This window comes from Somniosus microcephalus, chromosome 6, assembly GCF_052327205.1.
Source record: "Somniosus microcephalus isolate GS21.2 chromosome 6, FLI_Smic_1.0, whole genome shotgun sequence".
NCBI classification, from domain to species: Eukaryota; Metazoa; Chordata; class Chondrichthyes; order Squaliformes; family Somniosidae; genus Somniosus; species Somniosus microcephalus.
Genome location: NC_140992.1, coordinates 28,355,401 through 28,375,890, shown reverse-complemented (window position 1 = coordinate 28,375,890; position 20,490 = coordinate 28,355,401). Strand labels below are relative to the sequence as shown.

Here is a 20,490-nt window from a genome sequence, read left to right as displayed (position 1 = left end):
GCCTTGCAGCATTTCAATCCCAAGGTCCCGCACTTGTCATTGTGGCCAAAGAGTGGTGAACCCACAAGACTGAAAGTGAAGGGAGAAGAAATATATTTGTAAAAATAATGTATCAATGTCACTTACGCTGGAGGGCTATCTCCGCAGTACTTCCCAATCCGTTTTGCTTCATTGTTTTCACCACCATTAAATACAGAAACATAATCGTATCGGCAGTAGTTGTCTCTTTCAACATCAAACTTCTCGAATTTTAACTCAATTATCTGTTAAAGATGCAAAGTAATGAATATCGAATGCTGGATACAGACACTTGCCTTACACACAGCCTGACAGCATAGGATTACATAGGACATACAGCACAGAAACAGGCCATTCAGCCCAACCAGTCCATGCCGGCGTTTATGCTCCACTTGAGCCTCCTCCCTTCTCTCCTCATCTAACTCTATCAGCATAACTAGCGGTGTCTGTATTTTTATGCAAAGATCTTCAGTGTTTACAGCCCTTGAACTTCCCATGTTAATATAGTATTTATCTCATTCACTATCTGGTCAGACCATGCATTAATAACTTTAAACAGAGTGCAGGAAGTAAATTAATATGCAAAACCTTCCATTATTCATATTACAATCTACTCATAGCGTACAATTAAATCAGCAAAAACGTTTTGAAAATGGATGTCAGTGAACTAGTTAAAGAAACCCTCCTGACTCCGCATCAAAGTCAGTTTTAAAAAGTGTAAAATTTGAAACTTACCTGATCTTTGGCGGCCTCCAGCAGTCCATATAGCATAGAGATTTTGTATGGTCACCATCTTTAAGATGGTGAGAGAAATCAGGGAACTACAGGCCAGTTAGCCTGACATCAGTCGTCGGGAAAAGGCTGGAATCCATTGTTAAGGAAGTGGTATCAGGGCACTTAGAAAATCATAACATAATTAGGCAGAGTCAACATGGTTTTATGAAAGGGAAATCGTGTTTGACAAATTTATTAGAGTTTTTTGAGGATGTAACTAGCAGGGTAGATAAAGGGGAACCAGTGGATGTAGTATATTTGGATTTCCAAAAGGCATTCAATAAGGTGCCACATAAAAGATTATTACACAAGATAAGGGCTCATGGGGTTGGGGGTAATATAGTACAGTAGCATGGATAGAGGATTGGTTAACAGAGATAAATGGGTCTTTTTCAGGTTGGCAGGCTGTAACTAGTGGAGTGCTGCAAGGATCAGTGCTGGAGCCTCAGCTATTTACAATCTATATTAATGACCTAGATGAAGCGACTGAGTGTAATGTATCCAAGTTTGCTGATGATACAAAGCTAGGTGGGAGAACACAAAGGCCTAGAAATTCACTTTGGGGCGGCCAGCTCGCTCGCGCCCAAAAGTTAGCGCTGGGCGGGGAGCCATTAGCGATCGTCAGATATTCAGTGTTTGCGCCCCAATTCAGAACCAGGCGCTATACCAGGGTGTGCCCGCCTCCGCTTGGGGCGCTGACGCTGAATTTCAGCGCTCTTGGCGCCGCTGCGCCAGCCGCTGCGGAGTGGCAGGCTGCGGTACTGCAGGCCTCCTCCTTCTCTTAAGGGGGAGCTGCCTGCAACGGGGAGATCGCCGCTGGAGAGTGCCGGCAAATGAGCCCGGCACCACGGAGAAGTGCCGGGTTCGCGGAAAGCAGCCGGCAATGCCGCGGTGGGGGGGGGGGTGGTGGAGGAGGCCAGGGAAGGAGGTGCGGGCAGGCGGCCGCCGAAAAAGCGGCCGGCCGCACCTTCCCCTTTAAAGCCCCCCACTAAGGCTACAGCATGGCCCCGTTTTCTGGTCGCTGTTTGCGGCCGCTTCGGAGGAGGCGGCCGCTACTAAATATGGGGATCGGGCCGGTTTCGGGGCGGAACCGGGGCACTGCGCACACCGATGACGTCATCGGTGCCGGCGCAGCGCTAACGGCTACCGCTGCCAATACCGCTGCGCTGAATATCAGCGCAAACTCATTTTTGGCGCAGAAGCCCTCTTTAGGCGGTAACTGGCCGCAAAGCTGGCAGCGCCTTAATGAATTTCTAGGCCAAAGAGTCTGCAAAGGGATATCGATAGACTGAGTGAGTGGGCAGTAAGGTGGCAGATGGAGTATAATGTAGGGAAATGTGAGGTTATTCACTTTGGTAGGAAGAATAGAAAATCAGAATATTTTTTTAAATGGTGAGAAACTTTTAAATGTTGGTGTTCAGAGAGATTTGGGTGTCCTCATGCAAGAAACACAGAAAGCTAACATGCAGGTACAGCAAGCAATAAGGAAGGCAAATGGCATGTTGGCCTTTATTGCAAGGGGGTTGCAATATAAGAGTAAGGAAGTCTTGCTACAATTATATAGGGCCTTGGTGAGACCACACCTGGTGTACTGTGCACAGTTTTGGTCTCCTTATCTAAGGAAGGATATACTTGCCTTGGAGGCGGTGCAACGAAGGTTCACTAGATTGATTCCTGGGATGAGAGGGCTGTCCTATGATGAGAGATTGTGTAGAAGGGTTATGGGGAGCGGGCAGGGAAGTGGAGTTGAGGCCAAGATCAGATCAGCCATGATCGCATTGAATGGCAGAGCAGGCTCGAGGGGCTGAATGGCCTACTCCTGCTCCTATTTCTTATGTTCTTATGTTCTAGAATGGGCCTATACTCTCTGAAATTTAGAAGAATGAGAGGTGATCTCATTGAAACATACAAGGTTCTGAAGGGGATTGACAGGGTAGATGCTGAGAGATTGTTTCCCCTGGCTGGAGTGTCTAGAACTAGGGGGCATAGTCTCAGGATAAGGGGTAGGCCATTTAAGACCGAGATCAGGAGGATATTTTTTCACTCAGATGGTTTGGAATTCTCTGCCCCAAAGGACTGTGGATGCTCAGTCATTGAGTATATTCAAGGCTGAGATAGATTTTTGGAATCTTGGGGAATCAAGTGATATGGAGATCGGGTGGGAAAGTGGAGTTGAGGTCGAAGATCAGCCATGATATTATTGTAAGAAATCACACAACACCAGGTTATAGTCCAACAGCTTTATTTGAAATCACAAGCTTTCGGAGCGCTGCTCCTTCTTCAGGTGAAGTGGAGAAATGCATAAAGACACAGCTTATATAGTCAGAGAATCATGTCAGATGTTTACAGGTAACCTTTCCAACTGCCATTTATCACACCTCGGCAGAGAGATAATCACAGCAGTCAAAGGTGTGAATGGTGTCCAAACAGGTCAGTCAGGGAAACATTACATCAAAGAACAATGAGGTGGGGTCACAAGGGGTCAAATATTGCAGATGCTGGGGTCTGTATGAAAAACAAAAAAACAGACAAAAAACATTTTTTTTGGCTGGAAATCACAGCAGGTCCAGCCGCATCTGTGTAGAGAGAACAAGCCAATGTCGACTCGAGTCTGGATGACCCTGCATCAGGTGGGGTTACATGTAGCGTGACATGAACCCAAGATCTCGGTTAAGGCCGTCCTCATGGGTGCGGAACTTGGCTATCAGTTTCTGCTCGACGATTTTGCGTTGTCGTGTGTCTCGAAGGCCACCTTGGAGAATGCTTACCTGAAGATCGGAGGCTGAATGTCCTTGACTGCTGAAGTGTTCCCCGACTGGGAGGGAACACTCCTGCCTGGTGATTGTTGCGCGGTGTCCGTTCATCCGTTGTCGCAGTGTCTGCATGGTCTCGCCGATGTACCATGCTCCGGGGCATCCTTTCCTGCAACGTATGAGGTAGACAACGTTGGCCGAGTCACATGAGTATGTACCATGTACCTGGTGGGTGGTGTCCTCACGTGTGATGATGGTATCTGTGTTGATGATCTGGCATGTCTTGCAGAGGTTGCTGTGGCAGGGCTGTGTGGTGTCGTGGTCGCTGTTCTCCTGGAAGCTGGGTAATTTGCTGCAAACGATGGTCTGTTTGAGGTTAGGCGGCTGTTTGAAAGCGAGTAGTGGAGGCGTGGGGATGGCCTTAGCGAGGTGTTCGTCGTCATCGATGACATGTTGAAGGCTGCGAAGAACATGGCGTAGTTTCTCCGCTCCGGGGAAGTACTGGACGACGAAGGGTACTCTGTTGGTTGTGTCCCGTGTTTGTCTTCTGAGGAGGTCTATGCGATTTTTCGCTGTGGCCCGTCGGAACTGTCGATCGACGAGTCGAGCGTCATATCCCGTTCTTACAAGGGCGTCTTTCAGTGTCTGTAGGTGTTCATCGCGTTCCTCCTCGTCTGAGCAGATCCTGTGTATTCGCAGGGCTTGTCCATAGGGGATGGCTTCTTTAACGTGGTTAGGGTGGAAGCTGGAGAAGTGAAGCATCGTGAGGTTGTCCGTGGGCTTGCGGTAGAGTGAAGTGCTGAGGTGTCCGTCTTTGATGGAGATTCGTGTGTCCAGGAATGAGACTGATTCTGAGGAGTAGTCCATGGTGAGTTTGATGGTGGGATGGAACTTGTTGATGTTATCGTGTAGTCTTTTCAGTGATTCTTCGCCGTGGGTCCATAGGAAGAAAATGTCGTCGAAAACCTTCGATCCAGACCTTCAAAGCATCCTACATGCTCTCATCCCACGTACTCCCCGCGTGGGTGACTTCTACTGCCTCCCAAAGATACACAAAGCCAACACACCTGGACGTCCTATCGCATCAGGCAACGGAACCCTGTGTGAGAACCTCTCTGTATATGTCGAGGGCATCCTGAAACCCATCGTACAGGGAACCCCCAGCTTCTGTCGCGACACTACAGACTTCTTACAGAAGCTCAGCACCCATGGACCAGTTGAACCAGGAACACTCCTCGCCACGATGGACGTCTCGGCACTCTACACCAGTATCCCCCACGATGACGGCATCGCTGCGACAGCCTCAGTACTCAACACCAACAACAGCCAATCTCCAGACGACATCCTACAACTCATCCGCTTCATCCTTGACCACAATGTCTTCACCTTTGACAACCAGTTCTTTACCCAAACACACGGAACAGCCATGGGGACCAAATTCGCACCCCAATACGCAAACATCTTCATGCACAAGTTCGAGCAAGACTTCTTCGCTGCACAGGATCTCCAACCAACGCTATACACCAGATACATCGACGACATTTTCTTCCTATGGACCCACGGCGAAGAATCACTGAAAAGACTACACGATAACATCAACAAGTTCCATCCCACCATCAAACTCACCATGGACTACTCCTCAGAATCAGTCTCATTCCTGGACACACGAATCTCCATCAAAGACGGACACCTCAGCACTTCACTCTACCGCAAGCCCACGGACAACCTCACGATGCTTCACTTCTCCAGCTTCCACCCTAACCACGTTAAAGAAGCCATCCCCTATGGACAAGCCCTGCGAATACACAGGATCTGCTCAGACGAGGAGGAACGCGATGGACACCTACAGACACTGAAAGACGCCCTTGTAAGAACGGGATATGACGCTTGACTCGTCGATCGACAGTTCCGACGGGCCACAGCGAAAAATCGCATAGACCTCCTCAGAAGACAAACACGGGACACAACCAACAGAGTACCCTTCGTCGTCCAGTACTTCCCCGGAGCGGAGAAACTACGCCATGTTCTTCGCAGCCTTCAACATGTCATCGATGACGACGAACACCTCGCTAAGGCCATCCCCACGCCTCCACTACTCGCTTTCAAACAGCCGCCTAACCTCAAACAGACCATCGTTCGCAGCAAATTACCCAGCTTCCAGGAGAACAGCGACCACGATACCACACAACCCTGCCACAGCAACCTCTGCAAGACATGCCAGATCATCAACACAGATACCATCATCACACGTGAGGACACCACCCACCAGGTACATGGTACATACTCATGTGACTCGGCCAACGTTGTCTACCTCATACGTTGCAGGAAAGGATGCCCCGGAGCATGGTACATCGGCGAGACCATGCAGACACTGCGACAACGGATGAACGGACACCGCGCAACAATCACCAGGCAGGAGTGTTCCCTCCCAGTCGGGGAACACTTCAGCAGTCAAGGACATTCAGCCTCCGATCTTCAGGTAAGCATTCTCCAAGGTGGCCTTCGAGACACACGACAACGCAAAATCGTCGAGCAGAAACTGATAGCCAAGTTCCGCACCCATGAGGACGGCCTTAACCGAGATCTTGGGTTCATGTCACGCTACATGTAACCCCACCTGATGCAGGGTCATCCAGACTCGAGTCGACATTGGCTTGTTCTCTCTACACAGATGCGGCTGGACCTGCTGTGATTTCCAGCCAAAAAAAATGTTTTTTGTCTGTTTTTTTGTTTTTCATACAGACCCCAGCATCTGCAATATTTGACCCCTTGTGACCCCACCTCATTGTTCTTTGATGTAATGTTTCCCTGACTGACCTGTTTGGACACCATTCACACCTTTGACTGCTGTGATTATCTCTCTGCCGAGGTGTGATAAATGGCAGTTGGAAAGGTTACCTGTAAACATCTGACATGATTCTCTGACTATATAAGCTGTGTCTTTATGCATTTCTCCACTTCACCTGAAGAAGGAGCAGCGCTCCGAAAGCTTGTGATTTCAAATAAAGCTGTTGGACTATAACCTGGTGTTGTGTGATTTCTTACATTTGTCCACCCCAGTCCAACTCCGGCATCTCCACACCATGATATTATTGAATGGCGGAGCAGGGTCGACGGGCCATAGGGACTACTCCTGCTCCTAATTATTATGTTCTTATGTTCTGTTCTAACATATTGAAGCAGAAGCTGGAAGGAGCAAACCAAAAGTGGTGAAAGAAACGGTTCAGAACTTCTGCTAGTTCAGCCCTTTAAATTCACTTCCGCAGTTATCATTTATCCACCCATATTATGTAGGGAGCTTCTTGCCACTCCATCACTTCTGGCAGGAAATAACTAAACTGACTTTTATGCGCAGGAATGTTCATTATATAATGACAGCACTAATCCCACTACTGCCTGAAAGCATGTGAAATCGATGAAGACATTCTAGGCTTAAGACTGCAATGAAACACTGATGTTCAAATATCAGTAGTAAACTGCTTCAACTCTGTTTCTTGTCCTCTGTTTTTGCACTAATCAAGCTGAGGGATGTTAGTGTTAAGAAGCAGAGCTCGACCTATTTCAGGCATTAAGCACTCCCAGATCAGTCAGATGCAGAGTGCCCCAAAAACCTGCCTTGCTTGTCCCCAACCCCAGAATAGCAGCTCCTACTGCACCAGTATGACATTTCTATTACCAACTCCAGTCATCCTAGGGACAGTTTTGTGTAGTGGGCCCATGCACAATAGGAGCTGGATTGAAACTAGCCAAACCCCTTTCATGTAGCACCCTTACAGGCAGAACACACAAGAGACTTTCATCCCATCAGCCTGGCTGGATTTAAACCCAGGTCCCAGAGGTAAAAATTCAGTGTCTAACCTGCTGCACCATCCGGGCTCTGTTCCTATGATTGGTTAACACTTCCTCAACTTATTTCTCAGGTATCCATTATTTGCCATGTAATACAGACGAGTATAAAGAACTCGGCTTAATGGTTCAGCTCAGTCCACTAACCTGCATCTTCCAAAATCAGAGCAAGTGAATCCTTTTGAAAACAGTCATGTTACTGTTGTAAGTTCATGAGATTTTTTTTTTTATTCGTTCCTGTTTTGTGGGCATTGCTGGCAAGGCCAGCATTTATTGCCCATCCCTAATTGCCCTTGAGAAGGTGGTGGTGAGCCGCTTTCTTGAACCGCTGCAGTCGTGTGGTGAAGGTACTCCCACAGTGCTGTTAGGGAGGGAGTTCCAGGATTTTGACCCAGTGACGATGAAGGATCGGCGATATATTTCCAAGTCAGGATGGTGTGTGACTTAGAGGGGAACTTGCAGGTGGTGGTGTTCCCATACACCTACTGCCCTTGTCCTTCTAGCTGGAAGAGGTCACGGGTATGGGAGGTGCTGCTGAAGAAGCCTTGGCGAGTTGCTGCAGTGCATCTTGTAGATGGTACACACTGCAGCTACGGTACGCCGGTGGTGGAGGGAGAGAATGTTTAAGGTGGTGGATGGGATGCCAATCAAGCGGGCTGCTTTGTCCTGGATGGTGTCGAGCTTCTTGAGTGTTGTTGGAGCTGCACTCATCCAGGCAAGTGGAGAGTATTCCATCACACTCCTGACTTGTGCCTTGTAGATGGTAGAAAGGCTTTGGGGAGTTAGGAGGTGAGACACTTGTCGCAGAATACCCAGCCTCTGACCTGCTCTTGTTGCCACAGTATTTATGTGGCTGGTCCAGTTAAGTTTCTGGTCAATGGTGACCCCCAGGATGTTGATAGTGGGGGATTCGGCGATGGTAATGCTGTTGAATCTCAAGGGGCGGTAGTTAGACTCTCGCTTGTTGGAGATAGTCATTGCTTGGCACTTGTGTGGCGCAAATGTAACCTGCCACTTATATCAGTCTAAGCCTGAATGTTGTCCAGATCTTGTTGCATGCGGGCATGGACTGCTTCATTATCTGAGGAGTTGTGAATGGCGCTGAACACTGTACAATCATCAGCGAACATCCCCATTTCTGACCTTATGTTGGAGGGAAGGTCATTGATGAAGCAGCTGAAGATGGTTGGCCTAGGACACTGCCCTGAGCAATTCCTGCAGCGATGTCCTGGGGCTGTGATGATTGACCTTCAACCACCACAACCATCTTCCTTTGTGCTAGGTATGACTCCAACCAGTGGAGCGTTTTCCCCCCACCCCCAATTCCCATTGACTTCAGTTTTACTAGGGCTCCTTGATGCCACACTCGGTCAAATGCTGCCTTGATGTCAAGGACAGTCACTCTCACCTCACCTCAGCTCCTTTGTCCATGTTTGCAAACACGATGGAGGGGTTACAGTCTAAGGATAAGGGGTAAGCCATTTAGGACAGAGATGAGGAGGAATTTCTTCACCCAGAGAGTGGTGAACCTGTGGAATTCTCTACCACAGAAGGCAGTAGAGGCCAATTCATTAAATATATTCAAGAAGGAGTTGGATATATTTCTTAAGGCTAAAGGGATCAAGGGATATGGGGAGAAAGCAGGGACAGGGTACTGAATTTGGATGGTCAGCCATGATCTCATTGAATGGCGGAGCAGGCTCGAGGGGCCGAATGGCCTACTCCTATCTTCTATGTTTCTATGTTTGGACCAAGGCTGTAATGAGGTCAGGAGCCGAGTGGCAGAACCCAAACTGGGCATCAGTGAGCAGGTAATTGGTGAGTAAGTGCCACTTGATAACACTGTCGAAGACACCTTCCATCACTTTGCTGATGATTGAGAGTAGACTGATGGGGCGGCAATTGGCTGGATTGGATTTTATTATGTCCGTGTGTAATTGAGACACGGACTGCAGGAGTTGGTTACAACAGGTCTTTACTGAGTGGAGACAAACTGGAAGTAACTATGCAAAGTTACTACACAGGCTTATATACAGGGGTGGTCACTACTGGTACTGCAGTATACAGGGGCTGCAGAATATAGTTCCTTCTGCAAAGTACATACACTACAATTCCTCCCCTTTTAGCTAAACAGTACATAACATTCGATTAATAATTAAATAACATATTTACAATTACAGTTGCTAGATACATTAGCTGAAGTTAAGCAATTATAAGTTCAGTCTTTGAGGAAGCTTCCTGATTCTGTCTGGATAACGCCTCTTTGGGGTATCAGGTTCTTCTGGCAAAGTTGATTCGGGATCAATGTCGTTGTTTGGTTCGTCTGCTTCCAATATCACCGATTCTGAGGTAGATGCAATTGGTACTTCGGTTTCATCACCAGGTGTATCGGATCGTGGTGTGGATTTGACGTTTTCCAGTGACTCTAGAATCTGGTCAGCATGACGTCTTACAATGCTCTCTCCAACATCCACGGTATACATTAGGGGTCCTTGCTGTGTGCAGATCGTTCCTGGCTGCCATTTCTCTGTGCGGTAGTCCCGGGCCAAAACTGGTTGACCTACCTTAAAACTCCTGGTCGGCCTTTCATTCATATTCTGAAACTACCTGTTCTCCACATCTCTTCTGATGTTTGGCTTAACCAAATCCAAGCGGCATCGTAGTCTTCGATTGAAGAACATCATGGCTGGAGTTTGGTTGGTAACCGCATGTGTCGCATTCCGGTAGGCAAACAAGAAGTTATCCACCTTGTGTTGTAGGGGTATTTCTTCATTACACATTGCCTTGATAGCCTTCTTGAATGTTTGAACGAACCTCTCAGCCAATCCATTGGTGGCTGGATGATATGGGGCGGATGTGTAATGCTTAACACCATTGTTCTTTAAGAACCTCCGGAACGCTTCAGACACAAACTGTGGTCCATTGTCGGAGCAAATCTGTTCAGGCAACCCAGTTCTGGCGAATATGGTTCGTAAGACTGTGATAGTTTTTTCTGTGGTGGTTGAGGACATTTTTATTACCTCTGGCCACTTTGAATGTGCATCCACCGCAATTAAAAACATCGAGTCCATAAATGGACCAGCAAAATCAATGTGCACCCTTTGCCATGGAGATGAGGGCCACTCCCATGGATGTAGAGGGGCTTGTGGTGGGGCGTTTTGGACCTTCTGGCATCCTGTACAGCTCTTGGTTATCTCTTCGATTTCTCTATCGATTCCCGGCCACCACACAAACGCTCTGGCTAAGTTCTTCATTTTTACCCCGCCCAGATGACCCTCATGAAGCTCATTGAGCACTCTATCCTTCAATTTGGGTGGAATTACTACTCTGGATCCACACATCAAGGTTCCTCTGCACACTGACAGCTGTTCTCTTCTCGGCGAGAATGCTGGCAACAGTGGTTCGCCATGTGCTGGCCATTCCTTCACCGTTAAATCATAGACCCAGGAGAGTGTCGGGTCATTTCGTGTTTCCTTTTCTATGTTTGCATTCGTCACAGGTAGACATTCGACTATAGTCGAGTGGAATATCTCCACAGATCCATGCAGGTGCTTCTTCCACCACCGGCAACAGTAGGCGCGACAATCCATCAGCATTCCCATGCTGTTTAGTTCCTTTGTACTCGATGTCATATTGGTGTGCCCCTAGGAAAAGGGAAGACCTCTGTAGCCGTTGTGCTGTCATTATCGGGACGCCCTTCTGAGGGTTGAAAATGGAGACAAGAGGTTGATGATCAGTTAGTAGAGTAAATTTCTGACCGTGCAGGTAGTGATTGAACTTCTTCACCCCCCACACCAGGCTGAGGGCCTCTCTGTCAATCTGGGTGTAGTTACGCTCGGCTGAAGTTAACGAGCGTGGCGCAAAAGCTATCGGCCTCTCTGAACCATCAAGGAATTTATGTGACAGTACCGCTCCAATGCCGTAGGGAGATGCATCACACGCCAGTCTTATCGGTAGTGATGGGTTGTAGTGAGCCAATACTTCTCTTGAAGTGATTAGGTCTTTACTCTTCTGAAAGGCCCGCTTACATTCATCGCTCCATTTCCATGCTACTCCAGTTTGTAGTAGGGCGTTCAGTGGGTGCAGAATTGTGGACAAATTCGGCAAAAACTTATGGTAGTAATTCACCAATCCGAGGAATGACCTCAGTTGCGACACATTTTCAGGCGCTGGAGCCTTAACCACCGCTTCAATTTTGTCAGGGGACTTATGTAACCCCTCTTCATCAATCACGTGGCCACAATACGATATCTGTTTCTTAAAAAACTCGCACTTGGGGCGATTGGCTCGTAGCCCATGTTCTCTTAGTCTAGTGAGCACCTGCTCTAGGTTGGCAAGGTGTTCACTGTCATCTTCACCTGTCACTAGGATGTCATCCAAGTAACACTGAGTCCCCGGAATCCCTTGCAGGACTTGTTCCATCACTCTTTGCCATATCGCCGGAGCTGATGCTACTCCGAATACCAGTCGATTATACTGGTGAAGACCTTTGTGAGTGTTTATCGTGAGATACTTCCTAGAGGATTCTTCAACCTCCATCTGCAAATATGCTGGTGCTAGGTCAATTTTTGTAAAACGCTTCCCTCCAGATAGTGAGGCGAAAATATCTTCTATCCTCGGGAGAGGATATTGTACTGTGTGAAGGACTGGGTTCACCGTCACCTTGAAGTCCCCACAGATGCAAACCTTCCTTGGCTCCTCAGACTTATTGTTTAACGTTTTCTTCATGACAGGAATGATGGGTGTCGCCCACTCACTCCAGTCCACCTTAGATAACATGCCTGCATTCTCCAGATTTTCCAGCTCTGCCTCGACGGCTGGGCGAATTGCATACGGTACTGGTCTTGCTTTGAAAAACTTGGGAATTGCATTCTCTTCTATTTTTATCGAGGCGGTTACGCCTTTAAGAGTTCCCAGTTCTTGTTGAAATACCTCTTTGGCGTTAGCTAAGATTTTTGACAATCGTCCAGGTGTGACGTCGTCATCCTTTTTACCAGCCACCGTCAGTGCCTGAATGGAGTGCCAGTCTAAACTTATCTTTCTGATCCATTCACGTCCCAATAACGGTGGTCCACCATCTTGCAGTATGTACAGATACAATTTCTGTATTTCCTTGCTGTTGTATTCGACAGGCACCCTTATTTTCCCTCTGGGGTATACTTTCTGCCCCGTATACGTCTTCAAGACAATGGATGTCTCTTTCAAGGGTATGTGTGAGAATAGCTGCTCGTAGTCTCATCGATTCATGACGGTCAGGGCTGATCCTGTATCCAATTCCATTTTGACTTGGGACCCTGCTATCATGAGGGTGACCCAAATGGTTCGGTGGTCCTCTTTTGCAATTACGTTGTGAAGTTTGAGACAGCTTAGTCTCTTGTTCCTGGATTCACTATCGCTCTTCTGGTCTTCGGAACTACTGTCCGTCATCTTTTGTACTTTCCTGTACTGATCCTTAGTAGCCTTTTTGTTGTCGTTAGTCTTCTTCCCAGACCTGCAAACTCGTGCAATGTGTCCCATCTTTCCGCATTTCCTGCATATTTTGTCCTTGGACCAGCAGTCCTTCTGGTCATGGGTTGTTCTGCCGCAGCGATATCATTTTTCAAATCCCCGTGTCATTTCGTGGGTGCAGTATTCCTGTGGCTTTTGCTGTATTTCCGCAGCTCCCCTTGCTGCTGCTTCGTACGATACTGCCACGCTGAAAGCCTTATCTAGCGTCAGCTCTTTCTCTGAGAGTAACCTCTTCTGGGTTCCTTCACTCAGGAGTCCACAGACAAATTTGTCCCGTAGAGTATCTGTCAGTCCTGCTCCGAACTGGCAATGCTTTGATAGCTTGCGTAGTTCCGTAAGGTAATCAGCATTGCTCTCATCTTTATGCTGATTTCTCCTGTGGAATTTAAATCTTTCTGCTATCAGCAGCGGTGTAGAATTTAGGTGTTCCTATAGGATATCAACAATTTCATTAAAACTCTTCGCCATCGGTTTGGCTGGAGTGATCAGGTTCCGTAATAGGCCGTACGTTCTTGCGCCCATTAAGTTTAGTAGTACCGATGCCTTTTTCTCATCGGCTACTTCGTTTGCCTTGCAATATACTTCGACTCTTTCCACATACGTGGTCCAGTCTTCTATTGCATTATCGAAGGCAGTGATATTGCCAGTCTTTGGCATCTTGGAGATCTAAGATGGCGCCTCCCGCGCTTTGCCTTGTTCCCCGATTTAACAAAATGGCGCCTCCGCTTTCTGTCTTCTCCGCTGCTGCTAGCGCTGTTGCTGGCGTTTTTATGCCTTGATGGCGACGCCCTATGGTCTTCATGCACTTCTCCCCCGCGCTGCTGCTAACGCCGCTCTCCACGGTTCCCGTGGCAAACTGCAGCTCTTTGCGGCTTTCTGCGCTTCTAATTTATTTTATTTTCCCGTCGTCAGAGCAACCCTACGGGACACTTTCCTCCCTCTTCTCGGGTCTGTACTCTGCCCGGCTTCGTAGCACTGGCCGCCCCCTGTGTGCTCCACCCTCTCTCTCTCTCTCCTCTTCCCGACAACGCTGCTCGGCCCCGTTGAAAAGCCACCCGATCGAGCTCTAGCCCGCTGCAGCCCAGGAAGGATCAGTGTACTACCTGCCACCAGCCCGATTAGCTGGAACACCATGGACAGGATAACCAAGCCCCGCTCTCGACAGCCTCTCCTGCAAATCTTCAACTCCGATGAATCAGAGGTGGTTGCCTACGGTCGACGCCCGTTTCTTCTGTTTGTTTTTTTTTCTTTCTTCCTTCTGGCCTCAACCTCCAACAACTTCGCTTCAGGAATGGATCCCCATGAGGTGGTGCAGAACTGTAGATAAGTTCGGATCTGCTCGTCGCCAGTATTATGTCCGTGTGTAATTGAGACACGGACTGCAGGAGTTGGTTACAACAGGTCTTTACTGAGTGGAGACAAACTGGAACTAACTATGCAAAGTTACTACACAGGCTTATATACGGGGTGGTCACTACTGGTACTGCAGTATACAGGGGCTGCAGAATATAGTTCCTTCTGCAAAGTACATACACTACAGATTTGTCATGCTTTTTGTGGGCAGTTTTCCACATTGTCGGATAGATGCCAGTGTTGTAGCTGTATTGGAACAGCTTGGCTAAAGGCTCGGCTAGTTCTGGAGCACAAGTCTTCAGCACGACAGCCGGGATGTTGTCCGGGCCCATAGCCTTTGCTGTATCCAGTGTGCTCAGCCATTTCTTGATATCACATGGGGTGACTCGAATTGGCTGAAGACTGGCTTCTTTGATGGTGGGGACCTCAGGAGGAGGCCGATATGGATCATCCACTTGGCACTTCTGGCTGAACATGGTTGCAAATGTCTTTTGCACTCACGTGCTGGGCTCCACCATCATTGAGGATGGGGATATTCATGGAGCCTCCTCCTCCCATTAGTTGTTTAATTGTCCACCACCATTCACGACTGCATGTGGCAGGACAGCAGAGCTTTGATCTGACCCGTTGATTGTGCGATCTCTTAGCCCTGTCTATAGCATGCTGCTTCTGCTTTTTTGCATGTGTTACAGCTTCCCCGGGTTGGCACCTCATTTTTAGGTATGCCTGGTGCTGCTCCTGGCATGCTCTTCTACACTCCTTATTGAACCACAGTTGGTTCCCTGGCTTGATGGTAATGGTAGAGTGAGGGATATGCCAGGCTATGATGTTACAGATTGTGGTGGAATACAGTTCTGCTGCTGCTGATGGCTCATAGTGCCTCATGGATGCCCAGTTTTGAGCTGCTAGATCTGTTCTGAATCTATCCCATTTAGCACGGTGGTAGTGCCACACAACACGATGGAGGGTGTCCTCAGTGTGAAGATGGGACTTCATCTCCACAATGACTGTGCGGTGGTCACTGCTACCAATACTGTCAAGGACAGATGCATCTGCGACAGGTAGATTGGCGAGGACAAGGTCAAGTAGGTTTGTCCCTCGTGTTTGTTCTCTCACCACCTGTCGCAGACCCAGACTGGCAGCTATGATCCTTCTGGCCAGCTCGGTCAGTAGTGGTGCTACCGAGCCACACATTGAAGTCCCCCACCCAGAGTACATTCTGCGCTCTTGCTACTCTCAGTGCTTCTTCCAAGTGTTGTTCAACATGGAGGAGTACTGATTCATCAGCTGAGGGAGGGCGGTAGGTGGTAATCATCAGGCGGTTTCCTTGCCCATGCTTGACCTGATGCCATGAGACTTCATGGAGTCCCAGGACTCCCAGGACCACTCCTTCCCGACTGTATACCCCTGCCGGTGGGACAGGCTGTTGCTTGACTAGTCTGTGGGACAGCTCTCCTTTTGGTACAAGTCCCCAGGTGAGGAGGACTTTGCAGGTTCGATTGGGCTGGGTGTGCCGTTGTCGTGTCCCAGGTGGTTTTATTTTTATTATTGTGTTTCGTAGCGGTTCGCTGGGGCAGTTAAAAGGCACACATAGGCAGATTTCCTTCCCTAAAGGGGCATTAGTGAACCAGATGGCTTTTTAACGACAATCCGATAATTAACTGAATTTAAATTCCCCAGCTGCCATGGTGGGATTTGAACTCGTGTCTTTGGATCATTGGCCCAGAAATTCGGGTCGGGGGCTTCCCGCGGGTGCAAGCCCCCGACCTGCACTTACCTACCGCGCCGGCCGTTGTGCTGTGGGCCCGCGTGGGATTCCGATCCTGGGCCTCCTCCAACTGCCGGCACGCAGTGCTTGCGTATCCCAGGGGCACCGTTAGTTCGATGCGTCCCCTGGGATCACGTGGGCCATGGAGAGCCAATCGGAGCAGGGAATGCTCCATTCATAAGTTTGACAGGAAGAGCTGTCAAACCTATAAATACTATAAGCCCCAAAACATCACTAAAACCTCAAATAAATTAAAAAAAACACATCACATTTTTAAAATAAACTATAAATTACATGAAATAACTAGTTTAAACAATAATTTAAATTTTTGAAAAAATTAATTACATTTTCTAACAGGACTAAAAATAAACTTACCTTTCTTTAAAGTATTTAAAAATAATAAACCTGTGGAAAAAATGTTTTAATTTTAATTAATTCACCACTTACCTTGTTAAAAGCGGGCCTTGCGCAAAAAAAACGTAAGTTCGATGCGCAAGCGCTGCCTCTCCGGCGCACGCGTTGCACCTGTCAACCCCTTCTTTCAGGGGAACGGAAGTGCCGGTTTCCCACGCATGCGCAGTGCATGCACGAAACCGGCACTTTCGGTGGGCCTACGCGTGAGTACCCCGTGCGTACTCACGCGTTGGGACCCGAATTTCTGGGCCATTATGTCCAGTAATATTACCACTATGCTACTGTTCCCACAAGGTATCTTTACATATTTTGGTAGCCATTACCTGATGTTTGGGTGCCAGAATGTGCCACGAGCAAGAGACTCCGGCTGGATAGTCATGGTCTGGCCAGTTGGGTGTTTTAAAGGAGCCAGGCGATTTTTCCAGCCGACCGCCACAAAACTGATCATCTATGGTGAATTAGGATAAAAATGTAATAATTATCCATTCAGCAGTGAGAATTCAAAGTGAAATATCATCATATTTGTACTGCACAAATTTTTTAAGATGTGATAAAATCATTGTCGTCATGCTTCATACATGCGCAATCTCAAGTCAATTTTCATATTTGCTGTTTTCTGCTGATGGCAACTGCACCACCAAATATGGTGGTTTCAATCATACAAGACTTTTCCCAGTCACCAGCAAAATTGTAACTATTTAAAAATGAGCTTAAACTTGCGTGTGTATATTTATTTTATGGTCATTCCGGCTGCTGTTGAAACCGACTTGCAGTATTGACGGGGCAGTGTTTAAAGCAGTTGGAGTATCAGCTGGTATTGGAGAACTGCTTCCAGCAGCAATATAAATGAAGTATTAGATTCCTGTAGAAAACATCAGGTACTAAAATTACATAGGATTGCATAGGATATACGGCACAGAAACAGGCCATTCAGCCCAACCAGTCCATGCCGGCGTTTATGCTCCACTCGAGCCTCCTCCCGTCTTTCCTCATCTAAATCTATCAGCATAACCCTCTATTCCCTTCTCCCTCATATGTTTGTCCAGCCTCCCCTTAAATGTATCTATACTATTCGCTTCAAACACTCCCTGTGGTAGCGAGTTCTACATTCTCACCACTCTCTGGGTAAAGACGTTTCTTTTGAATTCCCTATTGGATTTCTTGGTGACTATCTTATATTGATGGCCTCTAGTTATGCTCTTCCCCACAAGTGGAAATATTCTCTCTGTATCCACTCTATCAAAACCTTTCATAATTTTATAGACCTCTATTAGGTCAAGAGAAAAGAGACCCAGCCTGTTCATCCTTTCCTGATATGTACACCCTCGCATTTCTGGTATCATCCTTGTCAATCTTCTTTGCACCCTCTCCAGTGCCTCTATATCCTTTTATAATATGGCGACCAGAACTGCACGCAGTACTCCAAGTGTGGTCCAACCAAGGTTCGATACAGATTTAGCATAACTTCCCTACTTCTAATTCAATCCCTCTAGAAATAAACCCTAGTGCTTGGTTTGCATTTTTAATGTGTCTGTGGCACAACTTTTAGTGATTTGTGTATTTGTACTCCGAGATCCCTTTGTTCCTCTACCCCACCTAGACTCGCACCCTCCAAGTGATAAGTGACCTCCCTATTCTTCCTACCAAAGTGTAATACCTCACAGTTGTGTTGAACTTCATTTGCCAATTATTTGCCCATTCTGCAATTTTATTAATATCCTCCTGTAATTTGTTGCAGCCCTCCTCAGTATTGACTATCCCCCCAATTTGGTATCATCTGCAAATTTAGAAATTGTGTTTTTGATTCCAAAGTCTAAATCGTTAATGTAAATTGTGAACAGCAGTGGTCCCAGCACTGATCCTTATGGAACACCACTACCCACCTTCTGTCACTGTGAATAGCTACCCTTTACTCCCACTCTCTGCTTTCTGTCTTGAAGCCAGCTAGCTATCCATTCTGCTATTTGTCCCCTGACTCCGCATTCTCTGACCTTGTTCCTCAGTCTATTATGGGGTACCTTATCGAAGGCCTTTTGAAAATCTAGATAAATTACATCTACTGCATTACCATTGTCTACTCTCTCTGTTACCTCTTCAAAAAATTCAATAAGGTTGGTCAAGCAAGATTTTCCCTTTTGAAATCCATGCTGACTATTCATTATTATACTTTTCATTTCTAGATGTTCTTCTATTCTCTCCTTTAGTAGGGATTCCATTATTTTTCCTACCACCGATGTTAAGCTGGCTGGTCTATAATTCCCTGGACATATTCTAGCCTCCTTCTTAAATATAGGTATTACGTTAGCTATCCTCCAGTCCTCTGGCACTACACCTTTTTCTAATGAATTAATAAATATGTGTAGTAATGCCTCTGCCATCTCTTCCCTAAATTCTTTTAAAATGCATGGATGCAATCCATCCGGACCAGGGCTTTTATCCTCTGTGAGTTTGATTCGTTTATTTAATATATCCCTTTTTAAATTTTAAATGCACTTATCTCATTACTCATCTCATCATCCAATGTCATTTCCACCTGTTCTATCTCCCTGGTAAATACCAAAGCGAAATAGTAATTTAACATTTCTGCCATCTCCCTATCGTTACCTGCGGTATTGTCCTGTCCATCTCTTAATGGCCCTATTCCCATCCCAACCTTCCTTTTTTTATTGATGTGCCTGTAAAATATTTTACTATTTTGTTTTATGTTCCTTGATAATTTAATTTCATAGTTCCTCTTTGCCTTCCTAATTGTTTTTTGAGTTCTCTCCTAATCCCTTTGTATTCTCTCTTATCATGCACTCCTCTGCTGTCTATGTACTTAATGTTTGCCTCTTTCCTTACCCTCAATTGTTTCCTCATGTCTTTATTCATCCATGGAGTCTCATTAGTGTTTAGTTCTTTCCTTTTAAATGGAATATATTTTTCCTGCACTCTGTTGAACACCATTTTAAATGTTTCCCATTGTCGTTCTACATCATTGTTTGCCAATATTGTTGCCCATTTTATCTTCCCAAGTTCTATTCTCAGCCCCTAAAAATCAGCTTTTCTCCAATCTATTATCTTCTATAGTCACTGGTAGATTTTTTTTAATGAAGCATCCTTAATTAAGAGTAAGAGGATAACTAAAGAAAGGGTAGGGCCTATTAGAGATCATGAGGGTAATCTGTGTGTGGAGGCAGGAGACGTCGATAGGGTTCTTAAAGAATACTTTGGGGTCGATTTTCCTGGAGCCGTCAGGCGGGGTTTCAGGCGTGTGGGGGGGAAAACCCCGAATTCGGGGGTCCCAACACCATCCCGCCCAAAACCCACCTCCACGTAAGTTTCACAGGAGGCGGGTACCCGCCCCGCACTGGGACCCGCCGACCCGAGGCGGGAAGGGATTAGTGCCAATTAACTGCCTGTTAACAGGTAGTTAACAGGCAGTTTTTAGCCTAATCCCTATTTTGAGGGGTGTCGTGTGGGATTCCCGACGCCTCCAAACCACGCCAGGTTAGAGCAGGCGGGCTGTTGGGTTGAAGGACTTGGAGGGGTCGCGATGTCGGTGTTCAGGTGAGTGATGGGTGCATGAGTGCAAAGGTAAGTGTGTTTGGTGTGTCTAAAGTGTGTAAAGAAGTTTAAATTACCTGTACTTACCTTAACAGCCTTTCTTCCTCTAGATTTTGGGAGTCCATCATTCAGCCGGCACTGAAAGCAAAATGGCTGCGAGCTGTCAAAAGTGACAGCCTTCAGCTTTCATTGCCGGTGACAGTTCTAACTGAGTCTGCGTAGAAGGACTCAGGTTAGAAGTCAGACTGTCAGTGTTTAACAGCTTCAAACAGCTGTGAAACACTGATATTTCATCTGTTAAGACCTCTTGACAGATGAAATTTCAGTCTGTGACATCACCTGTTGCCGGGTGGCCCTTAATTGGCTGCTGAGCCCGCTGGGCGGGCTCAACAAGGTCAATCAAGGGAAAATCGCGTCGATTGGCCGGACGTCAATGTAGGCAGGACTAAAACCCGAAAGTTGTAGGCCCGCCTCCTTCCCGATAGTTTAATGAAAATCGACCCCTTTGCG

The 20,490-nt window shown here is 47.0% G+C and overlaps 1 protein-coding gene across 1 annotated transcript in view; it reads right to left on the bottom strand.

Annotated features, from left to right (window-relative positions):
• Positions 1–20,490, bottom strand: part of pcolce2b (procollagen C-endopeptidase enhancer 2b) — a 47,053-nt gene that overhangs the window by 9,101 nt on the left and 17,462 nt on the right. The window contains exons 4-5 of the mRNA XM_085989882.1: positions 16,758–16,882; positions 127–263 (exon numbers count right to left, since the gene is read on the bottom strand). Coding sequence (XP_085846008.1) covers positions 127–263; positions 16,758–16,882 — 262 coding nt within the window. The remainder of the gene's footprint in view (positions 1–126; positions 264–16,757; positions 16,883–20,490) is intronic.